General features: G+C 53.6%; 1 protein-coding gene across 1 annotated transcript; it reads right to left on the bottom strand.

Annotated features, from left to right (window-relative positions):
- On the bottom strand, positions 1-12,565 carry KCNN4 (potassium calcium-activated channel subfamily N member 4). The gene is made up of 9 exons (XM_021681135.1): positions 12,400-12,565; positions 9,323-9,418; positions 7,544-7,971; positions 5,077-5,212; positions 2,836-2,946; positions 2,596-2,714; positions 2,193-2,262; positions 665-832; positions 1-244 (listed from the first exon to the last, which is right to left on the bottom strand). The coding sequence occupies exons 1-8, from the start codon at positions 12,556-12,558 to the stop codon at positions 668-670; spliced, it is 1,284 nt and encodes a 427-aa protein (XP_021536810.1). The 5' UTR covers positions 12,559-12,565; the 3' UTR covers positions 1-244; positions 665-667.
- Positions 12,566-21,354: the final 8,789 nt, after the last annotated feature.

Genomic DNA, 21,354 nt, shown 5'->3' with positions numbered 1-21,354 from the left:
TGGGGTAGTAGTGACCATTTTCCCATTTGGGGCAGGGGTTTGGGTGTGTGTGTGTGGCCACAGCCTTTCTCCTTGAGCCAGTGTCGTCTCCAGCAGCCATCAGTGAGTGAGCCCACCCTAAGGTGGGGCCCCTTTGGTCCTTGCACTTGAGGTGCTTTATTCATAGGGCTGGGTCAGGAGTAGCAGGGACAATGTCCTCCACCTCAGTCCTGGGGAAAGTAGCTTGGTTCTTCCTCCATGGGTCCTGGGGAGACAAGCAGAGAGATGGATAGATAGGCCAGAAACCAGAGGGAGAGTAAGAGCAGGGACACTGAGGTGGAGACAGACACCAGTGGACCGAGGAGGAAGGAAGAGGATGGGTGTTCCTGTCACCAAGAGACTGGGCACTTGGACAGAGACCGGGAACATGTCCAGGGACAGGCAGACAGACCACACAAAGAAAAGGACAGGGTATTGAGGGTCAGCAAAGGGGAGAAGGAATGTCTCCTTCCTCCCCTGCCAGTCTAGCCCCAAACTTAGAGTCCTTTCCTCCAGACAGGCAGAGCAGAAGAGAAAGAGTAGCATTGTCTCCAAGGCCATTCCCTCCCCCTTTAGCCACATGAGGTGCTATCCAAAGGCACCCTTTCTCCAGGATGTTTTTCTGCCCGAGTCCCAGCCGCCTCACCAGCTACGTGGCCTCCTGGCTTGGTTCTGGAAGCTGCCTCGACCCCAGGGCAGTGCTAAGCAGCTCAGTCAGGGTGTCCAGCTTCCCTGCCAGTGCATCCATCCGCTTCTCCAGGGCCTGATGTGAGCTGCTCAGACCCAGCTGCAAGTCACACAGGATCATGTGCATCTGGGCAGAGAGAGGGTCGGAGGTATCAGCAGGCTGAGGTAGACTTCCTCCTTATCTCAGCTGCTTGGCTCGGTGCTTTTCACACATGGTTTAAATCCTCTTAAAAGCGTGGGGAGTGAGAATTCTGTTCCCATTTTTACAACTATGGAAACAGGCCTGGAACAGTTAAATGACATGCCCAAGGCAGCAGCTAGAGTAAAGCCTGGTACATAGAAGGTAGGTGCTCACCTAGTATTTGTGGAATTGATAAATGACTTCAAAATCCACATAGCCCTTTCATTACCTTCTCAAACTAGGAGTTACAGCTTCATCCCTGAGGGTGTGTGAGCTTTCTGTGAGAATTCTTTAATTCTCAGTTTTTGGCTGGATAATCTTCAGAAATTATGACCTGCCAATTCTGGCAGATCTAGACCACCACCTCCTCACTGAGACCTGCCATGCAGGCCTGCGGGCCCACGTCTCTGGCTATGCTTGCCATGGTATTGATGCCAAGGGCCACTGTTCGATTTGTCTCGGGCTAATGAGAAAAAGCAAAGGCCGCTTGATAAGCAAAAGGTGCTGTGAGCCAAGAGAACAGGTGTGACGTCACCATCCCTAAGCACTGGCTGAATCAGGTGGTCCCGGCCGAAGAAGAGCAAGCTGAGTCTGCCTCGGCCAGGCAAGCCTGCCCAGCACAGAAGCCGCTGTGGCTCTGGGCCCCTCTTACTGACTTTTACTGAAACAATGTGCCCCGTCTGTGTCAGTGTTGTTAATTTGCGTTTTATTGGTTTTGCCATTTGTGTTTGAACTTGGTTTTTGTATGTTTGCTTTGGTTTTATTGTTGTCTAAGAGTCATAGTTGGAAGGAATTTTATTTTATTTATTTATTTATTTATTTAAAGATTTTATTTATTTATTTGACAGAGACTCAGAGAGAGAGGGAACACAAGCAGGGGGAGCGGGAGAGGGAGAAGCAGGCTTTCCGCCGAGCAGGGAGCCCGATGTGGGGCTCGATCCCAGGACTCTGGGACCACGACCCGAGCCCAAGGCAGACGCTTAACGACCGAGCCACCCAGGTGCCCCTGGAAGGAATTTTATATCCGTCCACATTAACTCGACAATAAAAATAATGTAAAACCAAACACTGGAGTTCTTTGTGCAATTTCTCTTCCTTTTTTTTTTTTTTTTTTAAGCTTGAAAGGGATCAGTCCCCTCCATGAGTTTAAGAAACCATCACATCATTCATTCAACCACAACCCTTTGTCGAGTGCGTGTGTGTGCCAGACCCCTGCCAGTGTTCGCTATGCTGGGGCCAGATGTCCCTGCCAGCCGCCCCGACCTCCCTTTTCTTCCAGACCCCTCCTCCCACAGGGCCCCGGTACCTTGGAGATATCCACCATGGAGTTCACTTGTTCCCGGAGCTTTCTGTGTTTCAGCCGCACCTGGCGGAACCTGTGGGAAGAAGCCGGAGGTCAGAAGTGACCCCAGCTCGGGGATGGGATAAGGAGAGGAGAGACTCACATAGACGCGGTCCGGTGAGGAAGAGTTGCCAGAGCTAGAACACCCCTGAGCCCATCTCTTAGGTATCCTGACCCCCACACAGAGTGGCACGGACCCACAGACGCAGACATGCAAGACAAGCCATCACAGATAGAGTCACTGTGAGGTCTGGGTGGACACTGTTCGGTGAGCCCAAACACGGGTGTCCTGACCTGGGCACACACTCACATTCGCTCACACACACCATGCAGAAGGGAGGAGATGTGCACAGAGAGAGGCCCTCACCTGTTGATGGCGGCCAGCAGCCTGCGCTGGTGCTTGCGGGCGGCCCCACGGTCCTTCCTGCGTGTGTGTTTGTAAAACATCCAGGCCTCTTGCAGCACTCGGGCAGCTGATTCCTTCATCTGGGGGTGGGCACAGTGTCAGTGGAGGCAGACCTCTAGGGCCCTGGGACGAGGGGGACGGCGTCTGGACTCCCAGGTCTGAGGGAGGCATGTGCTGTGGGTGCCATGTGCCCATTCTCACCTCTTTGGTGTACTGGATGTCCATCATGAAGTTGTGCACATGCTTTTCTGCCTTATTAAACTCCAGCTTCCGGGCCACCACAGCCACCAGCAGGGCTGTGCAGCAGACCCCCTGTGGGCACAGCAGACACTATGACAGGAGGGGCCATCAGACTCCCTCAGCCCCTCCCGACAGCCACAGAAGGCAGGCAAGACCACCCCTGGTTGACAGACAAGCAGGCCCAGAGAGGGGAACTGGGGTCCCACAGCCCCGAGGGGTAGAGCTAGAATCAGAGGTCATGCATCTGAGTCCCACTTGTGTGTGTAGTGTTTATACCACCAGAATGCCCTCTTTTGTTAAAGGTGTGATTGGAGAAGGGGAGAAGGGCTGATTCTGGGTGAGAGGCAGAGGTCGGGCTCCTGCGGGAGCCATTCCTCCCCACTGCTCACACCCAGTTGGCCATGAGGTCACCAAAGGTGTCCTTCCCCTTCCTCCCACCCCCATGGCTCCTGCTCAGTTCTGGCCCCGTCCCTTCCCTCCTGGACCATCTCCAGCTTTCCTCTCTCCTGACCCGATGCTAGGGAGATCTAACAATTATGACCCTGCCCCCTTACCCTAATCTAGGCTCCCACTGCCCCAAACTTCTTACCCTTGCTTTCAGAGCCTTCAGAGCTCTAGGCCTCTCCTCCAGACAACTCAGCCTGGCCTCATTCTGCCTCACCTGCCCGAGCATCTTGGTCTGAACACTCTCCCCTTCTCCCTAGGCCTCTGATCCATCAGCTGTTTGGTGGTACCTGCTGCTCTTCCTTGAGTTACAGTGAATTTTCTTCTGAAGTCTTCCCCTTTCCCAAGCTGTGTCTCAGCTCATGAAAACTCTGAACAATTTACTAGTCACAAATGCCGGCTCCAGGACCGCTCGTGTTCCAAGCCCAGCTCTGAGCACGTTACTTAATCTCTCAGGGTTTCACTTTCTTCCCTGTACGATGGGCATGCCCTCACAGTAGTACTCTGTGGATTCCTTAAGCTAACACCTGGAAAGTGATCAGAGCAGTGTCTGGTACAGAGTATGTACTCGATAAAGTTAGTTATGATGATTCCATTTTGCGGGGAACCTCTCTGCCAGGAGGTGGGCTGTGAGCTCAAGTGCAAATCGCCTGATCTCTCTTGGTCTGTTTCTCTTTGTGTCAAATGAGGGAGGAGGTCCCAGGCAGCCCTGAGGGTCCCTGACCCTTTGGGAGTGTTTCCCTGGCTGAATCTCTGCCCCTCTTTCCCACTTCTGTGGGGAGGGGATCACACTTCCTCATCACCCCAAGCACCACCAGTGGAAATGTAGCGTATCCTTTCTGGGACATCAGGGCTGGGGCTGGCAGCCTGAGTTTCTGAGGGTGGGAGGAGCCAGAGCCTCATGCGTAGGTGAAGGCCAAGGCCTTGGGTGCTGGGTCCTGGAAGAGGATAGGGGCTAGGTAGGGGGAACTGGATGCCTGGGTTTATGAAGGGAACGTGGTAGAAGTCTGGATTCAGGAGGAGCCCGACTCTGGGGAGCCTCTGCTTCATATCTGACATGAGCTAGAGTAGGGGCAGCTGGATGCTTGGGGCCAGTTACAAATAAAAGCCTTCCCTCCCCGCCCCCCACCCCTTGACCCATTTACCGAGCATTTCCTATGTGCTGGGTGCTGAGACCCTTTACGTGGTTTAATTCATCTCAGGAACTGCATGAGGAGTACACTAGTATCAGCATCCCCATTTTATAGATGAGGAAACTGGGAGATTATAGGCTTGATCCTAGCTGGGAAGTGGCAGATGCAGGATTTGAAGCCAGGCAGGCTGACCCCACAGGCATGCTTTTGATGAAGCCTTGATGGAGGCTGGAGACTGGGTTCCTAGGTCCTGGAGGAGCCTAGAGCTGGGAAACCAGGGGCCTGTGTCCTAGATGATTGGGAGGGCAGGGGGGTGAGGGGCAGGATGTCTGAGCCTTCATGAGGCTCAGGGCTGGATTCCTGGATTCTGGAAGGAAATGGGGCTGGGAAGTCAGGGGCCTGTGTTCCCGAGGACGGTGGGGCCTAGGGTCCTAAGTTCCAAAGAGAGCAAGGACTTAGGGGATGGATTCCTGGATTTTGAAATGAAATGGGGCTGTGGCATCCAGACACCCAAGTTTCTTGGGAGGGGTGGCCTTGGGTGCCTTTGTTGGCTCCATGATTTCTTTGGGCCCAGGGGATAAGCAGTTGGGGGTAGGGGTAGGGTCCCTGAAGGGGCTGTACTCACCATGACTCCAGTGCAGAGACAAACAATCTTGCCCCACATGGTGCCTGGCACCACGTCTCCATAGCCAATGGTCAGGAATGTGATGGGGATCAGCCACAGTGTGTCTGAAAGGTGTCCGGTGGCATTAATGGCCTGCCTGTGGGGAAGGATGGGTTAGTCCTGAAACACTACCCCAGGGTTCCCATGATGTCTGATACTCTCCTTCCTAACACACCTACAGTCCCCAGAAGCACTCAGAGAAAAAGTAAGTTCTGGGCTTTGGAGGGCCTGCCTGGCTTCCTCTCAGCTGTATGAGCTGGGCAAGATTCACTCAGCCACTCTGGGCTGTGGGATTTGAACCTGGATCCAGCCAATTTCAAAGCCTGTTTGGTTTTAGCTGGGCTACCAGGACTGCTGCTTTCAGAGCAGGTTGAGGGGTTGAGGGGGGCAGAAACCCAGCCCAAAGTCCTCTTGTCACACCCTGTCAGCATCCACCCAGAGGGAAGGGGCGACTTTTTCTCTTCTTCTTCTTTTTTTTAAAGATTCTATTACTTTTTTAAAATAATCTCTACACGCAACGTGGGGCTCAAACACACAACCCCGAGATCAAGAGTTGCACACTCCACTGATTAGGCCAGCCAGGAGTGCTTTTTTCTAATGTCCATAAAGATGCTCTGTGGCCTACAGGTGGCCCTGTCGAGACTAAAAAGGCAGGACCCTGCCCTCCCTTCCCCTCACTTCATAGAAGGGGACATTTAGTTCCAGCCATGGAAGGGACTGAAAATCCTGATGTATCTAAACTTGGGCCCGCAGACCATTGCATCAGGGTCAGCAGGGAAAGCTTCATTCATGAGGCCCCAGACATGTCAGACCCACTAATCTAGTGTCTGGAGGTGGGGACTGAATTTGCACTGTTAGGCCCTGCTCCCCTCATCCAGAAGTACATTTAGGTTTGAGGAACTTATGCCTTGGGGTTCAGAAATTTGACCTCCTGCCTACCCTCCCATTTTTCAGATGAGAAACATGGTGGGAGGAAAACATCCTACAAGATGAATGAGTTTAAAATCCTGAGAGATGAGAATTGCTGGGGAGACTTCAAAGATGGTAAAATGTGACACCCCTTTTACAGATGAGGAAACAGAGAGGAAGGATCTAAAGCCAGTTCTTGTCATTCCCCACTTCCCCTCAAGAATCCTTTGCCAGGGGCGCCTGGGTGGCTCAGTCGTTAAGCGTCTGCCTTCGGCTCAGGTCATGATCCCAGGGTCCTGGGATCGAGCCCCGCATCGGGCTCCCTGCTCCACGGGGAGTCTGTTTCTCCCTCTCCCCCTGCCCCTGTTCCTGCTCTCTCCCTTTCTCTCTCTGTCATGCTCAAGCTCTCTCTCTCTAATAAATAAATAAAATCTTTTAAAAAAGAGTCTTAAAAAAAAAAAAGAAAAGAAAGATGTTGGCAAACTAGAGTGTGGCCAGAGGAAGGGGGTTGGCAAAAGCAAGCAAGTGAGACTCTTCTGTTTCTGGAGGGGAAAAAAATTGCCAAGAATGTAGTTAAGGGGGGCGCCTGGGTGGCTCAGTCGTTAAGCGTCTGCCTTCGGCTCAGGTCATGATCCCAGGGTCCTGGGATCGAGTCCCGGATCGGGCTCCCTGCTCCGCGTGAAGCCTGCTTCTCCCTCTCCCACTCCCCCTGCTTGGGTTCCCTCCTAGCTGTGTCTCTCTGTCAAATAAATAAATAAATAAAATCTTAAAAAAAAGAAGAATCCTTTGCCAGATGTACCAAACCAGAGGTTTCCAAACTTGAGCCCGGGTCAGAATCCCCTGTTAAAACAGATTGCTGGGTCCCCACCTGCCAGAGTTTTGGATTTGGTAGGTGTGGGTAGGGCCTGAGAATTTGGATTTGCAGTAGTTTCACAGGTGATGCTGCCGGTCCTGGAACCACACTTTAAGACCCACTGGCTAAGATTACCATCACTTTCTTTATCTGTAAGAGAGAGAACCTGAGGCCCGGCTTCCAGTCTGTCCAGCAGGCAGCCTGGAATCCTGTATCCATTCCCTGCAGGAAATTCCCTTCCAGAGAAGCCCCAAATCTCCACCGCCCCAGGATCGTGGGGAGCACCTACAGGGCATCTGTGCTAATTCAGAAAAGGTGTCACCGTCCTCCAAGGAGGAAGTTGCAACTCTTGGCAGGGCCCCAGCACCTGGCTTTAGAGACTGAACAGGTGCCCCGAGACCTGAGGCAGGACAGGTGTGGAGGCAGGAAAGGAAGGGCTTGCTAGGGTGTGTGTGTGTCTGGGGAGACGGGAGGCGGAAGGTGGAGGAAGGGCAGAGCTGGCCCGTTGGTTCCTCCCACCCCAGTGGATGAGTGTGGACAAACAGCTTTCTCCTCTGCTTTGGCCCAAAGGGGCCCAAGCTGTACCACTGCCCGCGGCAGCTGTGGCTGTGAACGGCTCCTCAGATGCGCCAGGGACCCCCCACCGCTCACCCCCAGCACCCTCACCTCTCGGCCACCGACAGCACCCAGGCGGTGGTGAGCCAGAGGCCAAGCGTGAGGCAGAGCAGCAGGCGGCCGGGGTGCGTGTTCATGTACAGCTTGGCCACGAACCAGTGGCGGAAGCGGACCTGGTTGAGGGCGCCGATGCTGCGGTAGGACGCGTTGAGCAAGACGCCGCTGCGCAGGAGGACGGCGCGGGGCACCAGGTAGAGGCGCAGCAGCATGGCCAGCGACAGCAGTGCCTCGCCCTCATCCAGGAAGCCCGGCCAGGACTGCGTCGCCATGGACCGGGACCCCAAACCCTGGGCGCACGGCGGACCCCGCACCGGCGTTGGGTGCAGCCCGCACACAACCAGCTCCAGCACGATCTGCGCCGCCTGCCGCCCGGTCAGCGCCACGCGCCAGTCCCGGAGCCCGTTGTCGGTCATGAACAACTGCGGGGAGGGGACAGACGGGGGAGGGGGTCACACGAAGGTCAGGCGGCCTCCCGCCTGCCAGAGCCGAGAGATGAGGAGACATGGGGGGGCGCGCCCAACAGCCCGGGGCGGGTGGGGAAGGAGCGGGACAGGACCTTCAGGAGGACGTCTCTTCCCGCCTGCCAGAGCCGAGAGATGACGAGACATGGGGGGGGCGCGCCCAACAGCCGGGGGGCGGGTGGGGTTGGGGAGGGTGGGGAAGGAGCGGGACAGGACCTTCAGGAGGACGTCTCTCCCCTTTCTTCCTCACCCCCTGGCCCTCAGTCTCAGCCCACTTCCAGAATTTCCTGTGTACCCCACATTGTTCTATATATTGAAGATACAGGTGCACAGAGCAGAAAGCCTTGCCTCCCCGGAGCTTACAGTCCAGATGCACGGAGCCATCTCCTCCTGTTTCTGGGGGCAGGGGTAGTAACTAACTGAAAACCGCATATACCATTGGCAATGACAATAGCGAACATTTACAGGGCACTTGGAACGAACGGGCCAGGCACTGCTCTATCTCCTTTGCATGTTATGACTCAGGGGATGCTCACAACACAGTGAAACTGAAAGCCTTTTTACCCCCATTTTACAGATGCAGAAACTGAGGCCCAGGTCTCTCAGGTGTAGCAGCACAGCTGAGCTACAGATCCAGGCCACTTAACTGTTTCAATGACTGCTGTTATGTACTTTTTACTGAGCAGGCACTGCAGGGGGAATTACCACACATGATGGATAACCCGCATTTTATATACAAAGATTTCGGGGGATGGGGGAAGGGGTAAAGGCAACAGGATATAGGGATGTGGGGGATGGGATGAGGGGAGAGCTCGGGTGAAGAGTTGAGTGTCTGGGTGGGACACGACATGGGAGGGGGGCAATGGGTGGGAAGACACCCCCCCCCCCGGGTATAGGGGGTAATTGGCACAGAGGTGGGGAGCTCAGGAGTAGGGAAGGACCCTCAGGCACATAGTCTGGATTTCAGATTGCTTGGGGCTAGAATAGGTGGGTCCTCAGGGATGGAAGACAGAGATCTGGGGGGCTGGGCCTGGAGTGACGCTGCCTGGGGGTGGGAGCTCTCAGCATCCATGGGCATGCAAGGGGAGACGGCTGCAGGTGGAGCATGGGACTGGGTTGCTCCAGGAGGCTCAGTCTGTCTATCTGTGGTTATTCTCATCTTCGTGGGTGAGGGTGTGGACAAATCTCAGGGTGGAGAAACCTCATTACTCAGACCAGGAGGAGGAGGAGGGTGGAAAGTGTGAGCTGACAGGGAGTGGTGGGGGCTGGGGGGAGCAAGGAAGGGGCCCAGGGGTGGGGCCTGCCCTACCTGGACCTCTTTGGCGTGAAATGCCACGATAAGACAAAGGAGCAAGAAGGTGGAAATGCTGATCATGCATTTAACCAGGAACAGGTAGAGCGCCCACTGTGGGGAGGGACAGAAAAAGGGGTAAGATCCTAGGTCCCCAACCGGTCAGTTCCCTCCATCTTCCTCCCATAATGCCATCCCTTCTCAATTCCCAATCTCCTGGCCTCCTCCACCCATTCCTCCCTGCCTGTTCCCCCCCAACCTGATTCCACCCGATGTCTCAGTTTGGGGGAACTCTCAAAACCATCATCTGGTCCCCAGGGAGAGTGCCCTCTTCCTTCCCAGACTGACAGCCCTGGCTCAGACGCCAGTATATACCCTCCTCTTCAGTCATTCTCCTAGGATCCACACCTGAGGGGAGACCTTGCAACTTACAGCCCTTTCTAATTCCTCCATCCCCTTCCCCACCAAAAATAGTTCCTCAGTTAGGGGGTGGGGGAGTGGGGAGGTCTAGAAACAGACATCTGGCCTCTAAAAAGCTCCCCTTACCTTCCCTGACCACACAGCTGGTCCGGCCTGAGAAAGCAACCTGCCCTAGAAGGTCCTACCACCTTCCCAATTCCCCAAGGAGCCTAGAAATGATCACCCAATATCCAGGGAGTGAATGACACCCTCCCACTCCCCACCCCACCCAGGGCACTTGGTCTCTCAGGGGCCCTGGCCCCTGCATCTCCTTCCGCCTGCCCTCTCTTCTGGCTCTAAGCCCAGGGCAGATCTGGCCGGAAGCACATGGCCTCCAAAAACCACAGAGAGATTTTTTTCCCCCTCTCTTTGTGTGGCAATACCTTGGAGAGATCTAGAATTCTGGAAGGAGAGGTTTAGTGGGGACTGGGACTGCTGGATTCCCTAGGAGGAGTGGGGAGGGGTCCCTCTGTGAGGAGTGTTGTCAGGGAGAAGGATCCACCTGGGCTCCCATGCTGAGCTTAGCACCTGTTTCTCCACAGATGTCTGCCAGCTCCCCACTGCAGGGCCAGGGCCCCACCTCCGTGCAGGGGAAGAGGGCTAGTTTCCTGCCCCAGGGGGCCTGCCCCCCCCAGCCCTCCCCGAACAATGGTGCTGTTGTTAGGGGAGGTAGTCCTCCCCTACCCCTTCATCCTTCTAAGGCTCCCTGGTCCCCTGTCTCTTTCTTTAGTTTGTCCCAAACTCTACTCCACTAGACATACCCCCTGCCCACACTGCACACCACTTCTCTCTACTTGGATGGTTCCTCTTCCCCCAAATCCCTGAGTCAGTCTGAAATTTCCCTGTCTCTGGGGATGCTTCTGTTTCGATCTCTATTTATGTCTGAGGGTCTCTGTTTCTGTCAGACTTCCCATCTCTCTGTGTGTATCTCAACTTGGGGAGCTCTGTCTTTCTCTGTGGCTGTACTTCTGTCTCTTACTGCATCGTCGTCTCTGTCTCACACCACCTTTGTCTCTCAGTGTCTCTGTCTCTCAGTCGCAGTCTCTCTCCGCCCCTCCCCCTGCTGATATCTCCATCTTCTTCCCCTGCACTCCACTTGGGCACCTTCCTCCCCTCCAGCCCCTCCCCCCTGGGGAGCAGGTGTCTGGGTCCCTGCAAAATGAGCTCCTAAGACTGAGATGGAGGTGGGGAGGAGGCATGGATGTTGTTGAGGCACAAGTAGAAAGGGGGCTGAGGAGGACCCCTAGGGCCACATATCTCACCCCTCACCCCCAGTTTACAGATGGGGAAACTGAGGCTCAGAAAGCTGCAGCAGCTTCCCCAGAGTCCAGCTGCTGGAGGCAGCAGCCTGGCAGATGGCAGAGGGAGGGAAGAAATGAGAGGTGAGAAGGGGAAGAGAGGGAGTGGAGTAGGAAAGACCCCCTGTCCCTTCCCATCTGCCAGGAGCTCAGGTCCCCACCTCCCCTGCTGGGTGGGGTGCTGAAGCGTGGGAGCGGCGGGTAGGCCCTGGCCATGCTTCCTGTTGGCATGGGCTTCGGCGGCCCCACCCCCTCTGTGCCTGCTGCCCTGGCCTCGGCTGCCCGGCCAGAGGAAGCTGGCCTGCCCTGACCCTCCATGTGGCTCCTGGTCACTTCGGAACTGCCCTCCTCCTCCGCGGCCCCCGAATCCAAGCCTGAGCTTCCCTCCTCCAGGAATGCCCCCCAACTCAATCCTCACATCAGCGCCCCCCAGCCAGCCCGATTCCACATTCCTTACCCTAGACAGTTCTCCAACCCCTCCTTTCCGGTTAAGCAATTCTGTTCTGTCCTTAATCCACTGATTCTGACCCCTGTCCTCCATCTGCCCCATTGCTGCCCAGACCGAGGCTGGAATGTGCCGAGAGCCTGCTCAGACCGGTCCTGGCCCCACCTGTCCTTTTCCTCCCCACTCACACTATCCTCAGTCAGGCCCCCCTTCCCCCCAAAGACGCTCTAAGCTTCCTTCAGACCCAGGAGCCTGGGCTCCCAGCCCCCTCCCCTGGGACCTAGGAGTCCAAGCCACTGTACACCTACTTCTCCACTATGCCCCAGACTAAATAGCTTGCAGACCCTGGGGAGGCTGAGAATGATGGACATGGGAGGGGCAGGGGGTTGTTTTCCATATCCCACCCCCACCCCAGCCAGTTTCTTTTAGTCTCTGCCCTTCGCTGCTGCTGAGGCACTGGGTAAACCTGAGTTTAGATAAGGACCAAGGAGCTGCCGCCTACTTGGAAGAAGTTAATCTTTCTCCCCACCCTCCCTTCGCTGAACCTGAGGCTACCTCTCCCCTGATCTGTTCTTGGGAGATTGGAGGATCTGATCAGCCACCCCCCTGGCCTCCAGGGGTCCCGGACGTCCAGCTGTCCCACTGAAAACCTTCAAAGACTGAGGCACTGTGACCCCTGTTCCCTTCCTTTTGCAGAGACAGCCCTGAGCATTTACCTCCCTTGGGTCCCAGGAATCCAGAACCTCAGCCCTCTCCTCCTTCAGACCCAGGAGTCCAGACCCCCAGCTCCTCCCCCCTCAGACTTAGGACTCCGGACCCCCAGCCCCTCCCCCCTCAGACCCAGGAGTCTCAGCCCCCAGCCTCCCATAGCCCAGGACAAGAGCTCCACTCACCGGGCACCCTCCGAACCATAGCATCTCCGCGTGTAGTACCATGAGTCCGACGCCAGTTCCCGCCAGCACTAGGGCCCAGCCAGCCAGCCACTTCTCCTGCTCCAGCAGCTGCTTGCGCCTCTGCAGGGCCCCCAGGCCTGGCACCAGCTCCCCGCCCATGGCCCCTGCCGTCTTGGGGCTCAGCCAGCTTCCTGCCCAGGGTCCCCCACCTCGCAGCACACAAAGGGCAGCCACTGTGGCTTGCAGGTCCTCGGCCTGCTCTGCTCCTCACTCTGGGGCTCTTGCTTTGAGGCACAGAGGAGTCTGTGCCCTCGGGGGGTGGTGACGGCTGGGCAGGGCAGGGAGGGGCTGGCGTGGCCCTTGGGCAGAGGGGAGGCTCCCCAACCTCCCTTCTCAGCCTAAGGAGGGACTGGGGTGTGTCCTGGGGCAGAGCAAGGAAGAGGCGTGCATCCACGTGGATAAAGACACATACTGGCACACAATAGATTGCGTCACACACAACGGTCTGCGCTTTGTAACACACACCTAAACTCAGCCACACCCAGACACCGCAAGACACCGGGGAGGATAAATCCTCACACACAGCATGGCCAGAGACGGAACCGAACACACATGGGGCACACAACACAACCTACAGTGAGTGACTCACAACTCCCGATGAGCTCTGCAACCCACAGCCACACCCAGACACCACACAGATGGTGTGACACACGCCGGCACTCAGCACGGCAGGCAGTGCCCCGTGGCGCCCATGACCACCCAAACTGTCCACACACAGGCACAGAGACTGTGGTTGTAACTGGTACAACATCCTCTTGCACAAACAGCCACCCCCAGACTCTACTGCTACATTAGCACAACACATACCAGTGGTTCCGTGGACACACAACATTCTACTTAGTGACACCCACATGCTGCACTCAGCATACCTGTGTGGACCAGGCGCTAACAGCGTCCCTACGTGAAACACCCGTGGAATGGTAGCTGACATGTGCAGACACACGACGTTTGGGGACACGCCATGGCAGCCCTCAAGCACCCAGCACATAGAGAAATGCACGCGGAGACACATTGTGGCACATGGCAAGTCAAATATATACGCTCGGAGAACGATTCGCGGTACATACAGACTCACCACGACATGCAACACGCCCCACACCCAGAGCCCTCCAAACATATGGTCAGAACAGTGTGAACGGACACGTGCAGAGACCCACAATGCACACCTACACATACAGAAACCCAAACAGCAAAAAGAAAGACATTCTGATATATTTTGGTGCGTCCCAGGGACACGACCCAGAATGGTACCCCAGGGGTTGGGGAGGGGGCTCAGGCTACATGGACCCTGATGCCCAAATGCATCATCTCCTCTGACTGACAAACCACTTCCGAACCACACCCACCCACGGCCCGGCACACCGTCTACTCCAACGCACAAACACAGAATGACAGAAAACACGCTGCCACAGTTTTTCCCAACACAACCTTTTCTGAACACCACGGATCACATAAAACGTCAGGTGTGACCCACTGACACAGCCAACACCTGGGCCTGCAACAACACCACACCCAACCCCAGGGGACACCCTCCGGTGCGGTGTAATACACAGCCACACAAACACAGCATGCTCTCGAGTGTGGGCACCCAGGCTGTGTTCTCGGCAGGGAAAGGAGAGCCCGCCCAAATGGACACACCCCTGGGTGTGACACACAGGGTCACATCTCTGAATGATAGCTCGCCTTGACACGCACAATGCACATACAGAGACACAACACAGTGACACACGGAACAGCAAATGCAGTGCAGGGTGATGCACCGCGACTCCTAGGGTGACCCGCAACGTGGACTGTCACTGCATGCAGCAGCACGTACGGTGTCCCGGACGTCGGGAAACAGATCCAAACCCTGGGGAGACACCGGCCTGGTGACACAAGACACCTCGCACACATTGACCTCCGAGACCCAGCCGGCGGCCCCGTGGGTCCCACTGGAGAGGGAACTCACAGACACAACCCTTCTCCCTCGCGTGTCATCTGTCATGCAGGAACGTGGATCCGCCAGCCACGGGGAAACGAGACACTCACGCACAGACATGCCTGGCAACGCACCAACACAACCCACGCAGACACGCCCGGCGACGAAAACACCACGCGTGCGGGTGCTCCACCCGCTCCATGGCACACGTGTGGTTCCCACTCTGGGTGAGACGCGGCGGGAGAGGGGGAGAGTGTGGAGACACAGCCGCGCACATCCAGACACCATGCACGTGCCCGCTGGGAGCAAATGCTGCCGCCGGGGGCCCCCCCTGCTACCTGCCACCCCTGTGGCCTGGCAGGGGTCTCTCTGCACCTCTCCTCCTCCCTCTCGGGTTCTCGGGCCTTACCTCCCTCCTCCCTCCTCCCTCAGTCTCTCCTGCTCTGGAAGCCTCTGTCTCTGCCTTTGCCTGTCTCTCCTGTCCTCTCCCCTGTTTCTTGACCTCTGTCTCTTCCGGCTCTGTCTCTCAGTATCTCTGACTCTCTCCATCCATGTGTCTGTTGCCATTTCTCTCTCTCTGGCTCTGTGTCTCTCAGCCTCTTTGTGTCTCTGTGCCTCTCTTAGCATCTCTGTCTCTGTCTCCATCTTTGTGTCCCCCTGTTTTTCTATTTCGTGCTCTCTCCCTGTAACCATCCCTCTATCTCCATCTCTGTGCTCTCTGTGTCTCTGCCTGTGACTCAGTTTCTCTGCCTCCCTGTCTCCCTGCCTCCCGACCTCCCGTTGGGCCTCTCTCTGTCTCTCTGTCTCTGGTTCTGCCTCTCTCTGGACCTCTCCATGCTTGTCTCTGCCTCAGTTGCTCTCTTCCGTCCACCAGCGCAGCTGGGGGCAGCCTTGCCCTTTCGGGTTCCACCAGCCCCACTCAGGGGCAAGAGGCCAGAGACATAGGCTGCGGCTGCCCGAGTCAGAGGCCTCGGAACGGAGACCTCCAGACCCAGCCCCTGCGCCACCGATCCTTAGTGCGGGGCCTAGTGAAAACTGATGGGGCAGGGGGAGCAATCAGAGAGACCCCGAGGGGTCCAGCCAGGTGGGGAGAGAGACTGAGAGGGGGAGAGAATTTGAAAAAATCAAAGAGGTGGAGAGAGGAGACATGGAGGTGAAGGGAAAGCAGACGCCCAGATCAGGACATGGAAGTTAGAGCAGACAGAAGTTTTGTCTCCAAAGAGACCACAACTAAGAGAGAAAAACGGAGCGAAGGCGGCCATGGGAGAGGCCAGGGTGGGCAGCAATGGGGTCACAGTGGGAAAGGCACTTGCCTCCAAACGGAAGTTCTGGGATGTGGGGGTCAGTCGGTAGGACACACAGCTCCAGAGCCAGCTCCCTCCAGCCCAGGGAGGGGCTGAGCCAGGGGGTGGGGGTGACTCAGGGCCCCAGAGCTTCCTGTGACTCAGCCCTCCGTCCCAACCCTGAAGGGGGAAGTGGAGAGGGAGAGGGGTCTCTGTAAAAAAGAGGGAGGAGGAACACCAGAGGACCTCTCTGCCTAGGTTGCCCCCCTCAGAGGAGGAGGTGGGCTGCTGCATGGGACTTTGAGGCGGGGAGGGACTGGGGTTTGGACTCCTGGGTCTGAGGGAGGAAGGGGCTGGGGGTGTGGACTCCTTGGTCTGAGGGAGGACGGGGCTGGGGGCGTGGGCCCCTGGGTCTGAGGGGGGGGGGGGTGGGGGGCGGGACTCTGGGTCTGAGGGAGGAGGGGTTGGGGGTCTGAGGGAGGAAGGGGCTGGATCACACACTCCTGGTCCAGGAAGGCTAGAACTGATTCCAAAGTCCCTGGGACTTTTCCTTGGCCTTGTCCCAGCTGCCCCACCTTCATCCCAGCCCCATCTCCGGGCCTGGAAAGGACCCAGGTGCCTTGGGGCCCAGCCGGAAGGGGCTAAGGACAAAGGCTTGTTTAACTGGGCAGGGTGGTGGAGGGAGTGAAGCGGGTGTCTCAGGCGGAAAGGTCACTCGTCGCCCCGGGCTTGTGCAGGGAAAGGCGGGGCTGAGCCAGGAGGAAGACATCCTTCATGAAAGTCAGAGGCTTGTGGAGGCAAATCCACCACGGCTGGTCTTTTTGATTTAGGCATTTGGAGGCTTCAGGGCATGGGATACTGCCACCTAACGGTAGCTTTGGGGACTGCAGGCACCTGCTTGTCCAGGCTAGTTTCCTGTCAGCATACATTGAGCACCTACCGAGTGCCACGTTCTGCTCTAAGTGTTGAGGGTGTAGTAAAAACAAAACAGACAAAATCCCTGCCCTCATGGAGCTTCCAAGCTACAGGAAGTTTTGTGGTTCCGTCAACCTCTCTCACTCTGAGTCTTTGCTTCTCTTTCTCTGTATCTCACTGGCCTTGCTTCTCAGTTTCTATATCCTGGTCTTTGTCTTCAAGTGCATGCCTTTTTCTTTTCTCCTTTTTGTTTCTCTCTGTTTTTGTTTACTTTATCCTTTATATATCTCTCTTCCCCACCAATTAAAAATTATGTATATCATTATTTTTTTATTAAGTTCAATTAGCCAACATGTAGTACATCATTAAAAAATTATGTATATCATTTTGTTAAGTCAATTTAATTATAAATTACAAACTTAATTATAAATAGTGTATAATTAAATAATTATATCTCACAATCTGGGAGCCCACAGACCTTGGTTAAAATCTTGCCGTGGCCACTGACTATTTTTGTGTGGAATATAACACACATACAGCCTGGGTTAGGGACGGACCAGTGTTCACGTCTAGCTCTGTGATCTTAGCTGTATGTCCTGTAAAATGGGGATGATACCCATGTCACAGGGATGCTTGAGAATTAGATGACTATCCACGGTCCTCGACACAGGACCTGGTGTATGTGTTGTTGTTATTGTTTTGTTTTGTTGTTTTTAGAGGGGGTGGGCAGAGAGAGAGAGAGAATCTTAAGCAAGCTCCATGGCCAGCGTGGAGGGGGCTCCATCTCAGGACCCTGATGAGATCATGACCTCAGCTGAAATCAAGAGTCGGATGTTTAACTGACTGAGCCACCCAGGCACCCCCTGGAGCCCCTTCTTTGACTCTTTTGATCTCTTTCATACTTTTCTCTCTCTTTCTCCTGTATGTCTATTCCTATCTTGCCAAAACCCTTCCTGCCACTTTCCCCTCCATTTACTTTGCTCTACCACATTGGCCTTCCTGCTGATCCTCAAACCTGCCAAGCTCTTTCCTGCCTCAGGATCTTGGTGCTTGCTTGTCCCTCTGCCTGAGTGCTTTGCCCTCCAATCTCCTCATGAATCATTCTCTTGCTTCATCCAGTTTTTTGCTCGAATATAGTCTCTTTCTTGACCACCTCTTTAAAAATGGTCCCCTCCTGCTCCATAAAGAATCCCGTATCCTATTTAATTGCTTTGTCTTCATGGCACTTGGATTATCTAAATAATCCTATTTTCTTGTTTGTCTAATTGTTTGGGACAGGGATCTTCTCATCCCCAGTGTTCAGAACAGTGCCTGGCAGTAGGCGATGCCCAATGGATATTTGTGAAGGAATGCTCTTATTCAATGGTACTGATTGACTGTCCTTTGACTCTGCCCTCTTACCCTGTTCCACACTGTCCTGGAGGTGGGAAGGATGTCATTTCTTCATTTCCCTGTCCTTTGTCCCCCCACCCCAATTAGTTGAAGTTGCTGTCTGTGGTTCTGAGACCCAGTGCTACAGATCTGTCCTTGGTGCTGATTAGGGCTCCCACTTCTATTACGCTGGAGAGGTCAGACAAATCTTGGGAAAGGAGTGATGTGTGTGTGATCCATCTAGGCACTGGAACTTCTGAATCACTGAGAGAAGACAGATATTTGAGTTCTCAAGGGAGGGAGTGCCTGAGTCACTGTGTGTTCAGTAGGTATCCGTCCTAACTATTTATGTGCTTATCTATTCATGTATACACACATTCATGTATATACTTTTTATTTTGGAAAACTTCAAACGTACAGAACTGAAAAGAAGAGTATAATAAACCGCCATGCACCCACTTAACAACTACCAACTCATGGCTAATAGCATTTCACCTCCACCCACTTCCTCACTTCCTCTATTATTTTAATGCAAATCCCAGACATGATATCATTTAATTATATGTCGTATTTTGGATTTTGTTTCTTTTCATTGAGGTATGGCTTACACATTGTAAGGTTTGCAAATCTTAAGTATACAGATTGATGCAGCTCTACGTGTGTATGGACATGTGTGACCAGCACCTGAGCAAGCTGAAGGGCATCTCCATTGTCACAGCAAGGTCTCTTGTACTCTCTCCCAACTGACACAGCAGGGGTGGTCACCATTCTGACCTCTATCATCAAAGATTAAAAAGCCACAATATGGGAGTCCAAAGACCTGGGCTCTGGCCTTAACTTTGCTGTTGGCATTCTTTTTTTGTATGAAATGTACCATACATGCAGAAAGTACATAACATTCAGAGGTCTACTTTGGACAAATAATTATATTGTGAACCCCCATGAAATCACCCTGGACACCCAGAGAGAATATTGCTACTCCCCAGAATCTTCCTGGGTGCCCCTTTATGACAATATTCCCTTCCCAATTTCCAGGGGAAACCACTGTCCCCACTTATAAGGAACTTTCCTCCTCCTAACCCACAGCCTTCATGCACTGTGCTTTCTTAGTTTCTCCTTCTCCCTCCGACCCTTCAACACTATGTGGCCCCTGGCCCCCTGACCACAAGTGAGAGACCACCTCCTTTCTCTTCTCCCTGTCTCCAGTCTCACTACCCCCTGGTCTGTCCCCTGCATGGTCACAGGGAGAATGTCCCATCACTGGGCTTCCACCATGCCTTTCCCCTCCTCTAAGCCCTTCCACAGATCCCCATCAGCTGTAGGGAAAAGTTCAGGGGACTTTATCTTCACCTGACAATTTAGGCCCTTCAGGGACCCTGCCACCCTCTTCATCCTCATCTTCCTTCCTCACACTGTATACACATACCATGCCTTTGTGAGTACTGTCCTTCCTACCTGGGATGCCTTTCCTCCGGCTGCTTTACCAATTCCTATAGATACGCGTATTTTCTTCTTCACTTGTTTTTCCCCTCTGTCCCTTCCTCTCTTCCTTTCTTCCGTTTTTATCTTTTCATCTATCTATCATCTACCAACTTCTTTTAATCTTGCCTCTTCTTTCCCTTTATTCTTTTATATAAGGATTCGTAGTGGTGGTGGTCCTGACATTCATAGATGAAAATTTTGTCAATAGCATCCATGCTACTTCTCCACTGCCTTTTCCTTCTCATCAAGACCAGATATTTCTCAGGCACTGCAGTTAGGAAATAGCAATAATTAGTTGTTCAGTGAGTAGTAAAAAAGGGCTAGATGACCACAGATCAAGAAGACAAAGAGATGTGTGTGAAGGGATAGGCAAGATGAATGATGTGCAAATTTAAGTCCATTCAGTCAGAACACAGATAGTAACAATACTAAACATCATTTGGATAATTCACAACCAACCAACACAATAGAGACCACATTTCCTGGATCTATTCAATCAGTCACTCCTTTTCTTTTAACACATTACCTAACATGCAAGGGTTCATGTCATGAGATGGTTAACTGAAGTCTTTTTTATCCCTTTGCTCATTAGTTGTAACCAAATAAATAACTTTAAGAAAGGGGGTATGTTTTATTTCTCTCCACCCCCATTTGACATTTCTGCACCAAGAAAGCATTTAAAATTTTTTTCCCACCTTTTATGGAAAATAATATACATATAGAAAGGACACAAATCATCAGTAAAGAGCAGGGTGAATTCTTGGATCAAGAAACACAGGACCAGATCCCAGAAATCCCCTTGTCCCCTCTTCCAGCCACTGAGTATCCTGACTTTTTTTTTTTTAAAGATTTTATGTATTTATTTATTTATTTACTTTAGAGAGAGAGAGAGTGAGCGAGCACATGCACACTCGAATGGGGGGAGGGGCAGAGAGAGAGGAAGAGAATCTCATGCAGACTGCACACAGAGCACGGAGCCTGATGCGGGGCTTGATTTCACGACCCTGAGATCATGACCTGAGCCAAAACCAAGAGTTGGACACTTAACTAAGCCACGCAGGTGCCCGTGAGTATTCTGACTTCTAATTGTATACATTAGTGTTGCCTACTTGGGAACCTTGTATAAACGGAATTGTGCAGAATGGTCTCTTGTGTGTATTGTCCTTTTGCTCAACATTGTTTGTGAGACTCATCCATGCTGTTGCTTGTAGGTGTAGACTGTGCATTCTCATTGCTAAATAGCATTCCACTATGTGATGAGGCCACAATTAATTTATCCATGCTACTGTTGATAATTGTTTGAGCTGTTTGTGGTTATTATGAACTGTCCAGCTGGGAACATTCTAGGATATGTCTTTTGGAGGAAATATATAAACTTATGTCTGTTGGGGAAATACACCCGGGTATATCCATATATTCTGTGTCCCAAGGAAAGGCCCTGTGCAAATGGAAGTGCTCTTAGTGTAAACAGAAAAAAATTCCAGATGTCGAACATCCAACTGTTGATTCTCACTCACTTCCATCTGTCCCTCTCTTTGGTAAATGACACCACCATTTCCCCCGTTCCTCAGGCCAAAACTTTGGAGTCTTGTCTTTACCTCACACTCATCAGCCAATGTATCAAGTCCTGTCAGCTCTACCAACAAAATCCATTGGGCTCCAGGCTCAGTGGGAAGACTGCTTCTCCCTCTCCCACTCCCCCTGCTTGTGTTCCTTCTCTCTGTCTATCTCTCTCTCAAATAAATAAATAAAATTTGAGAGAGGGAGAGAGGGAGAGAGAATGGGAACACGAGCTGAGAGAGGGCAAAGGGAGAGGGAGAAGCAAGACTCCCGCTAAGCAAGGAGCCTGATGCAGGGCTCGATCCCAGAGATCATGACCTGAGCCGAAGGCAGACCCAGCTCAGGCCGGCTCAAGCCACCCAGGCG

This window comes from Neomonachus schauinslandi, chromosome 16, assembly GCF_002201575.2.
Source record: "Neomonachus schauinslandi chromosome 16, ASM220157v2, whole genome shotgun sequence".
Classification (NCBI taxonomy): Eukaryota; Metazoa; Chordata; class Mammalia; order Carnivora; family Phocidae; genus Neomonachus; species Neomonachus schauinslandi.
This window is presented reverse-complemented; position numbering and strand designations above follow the sequence as displayed.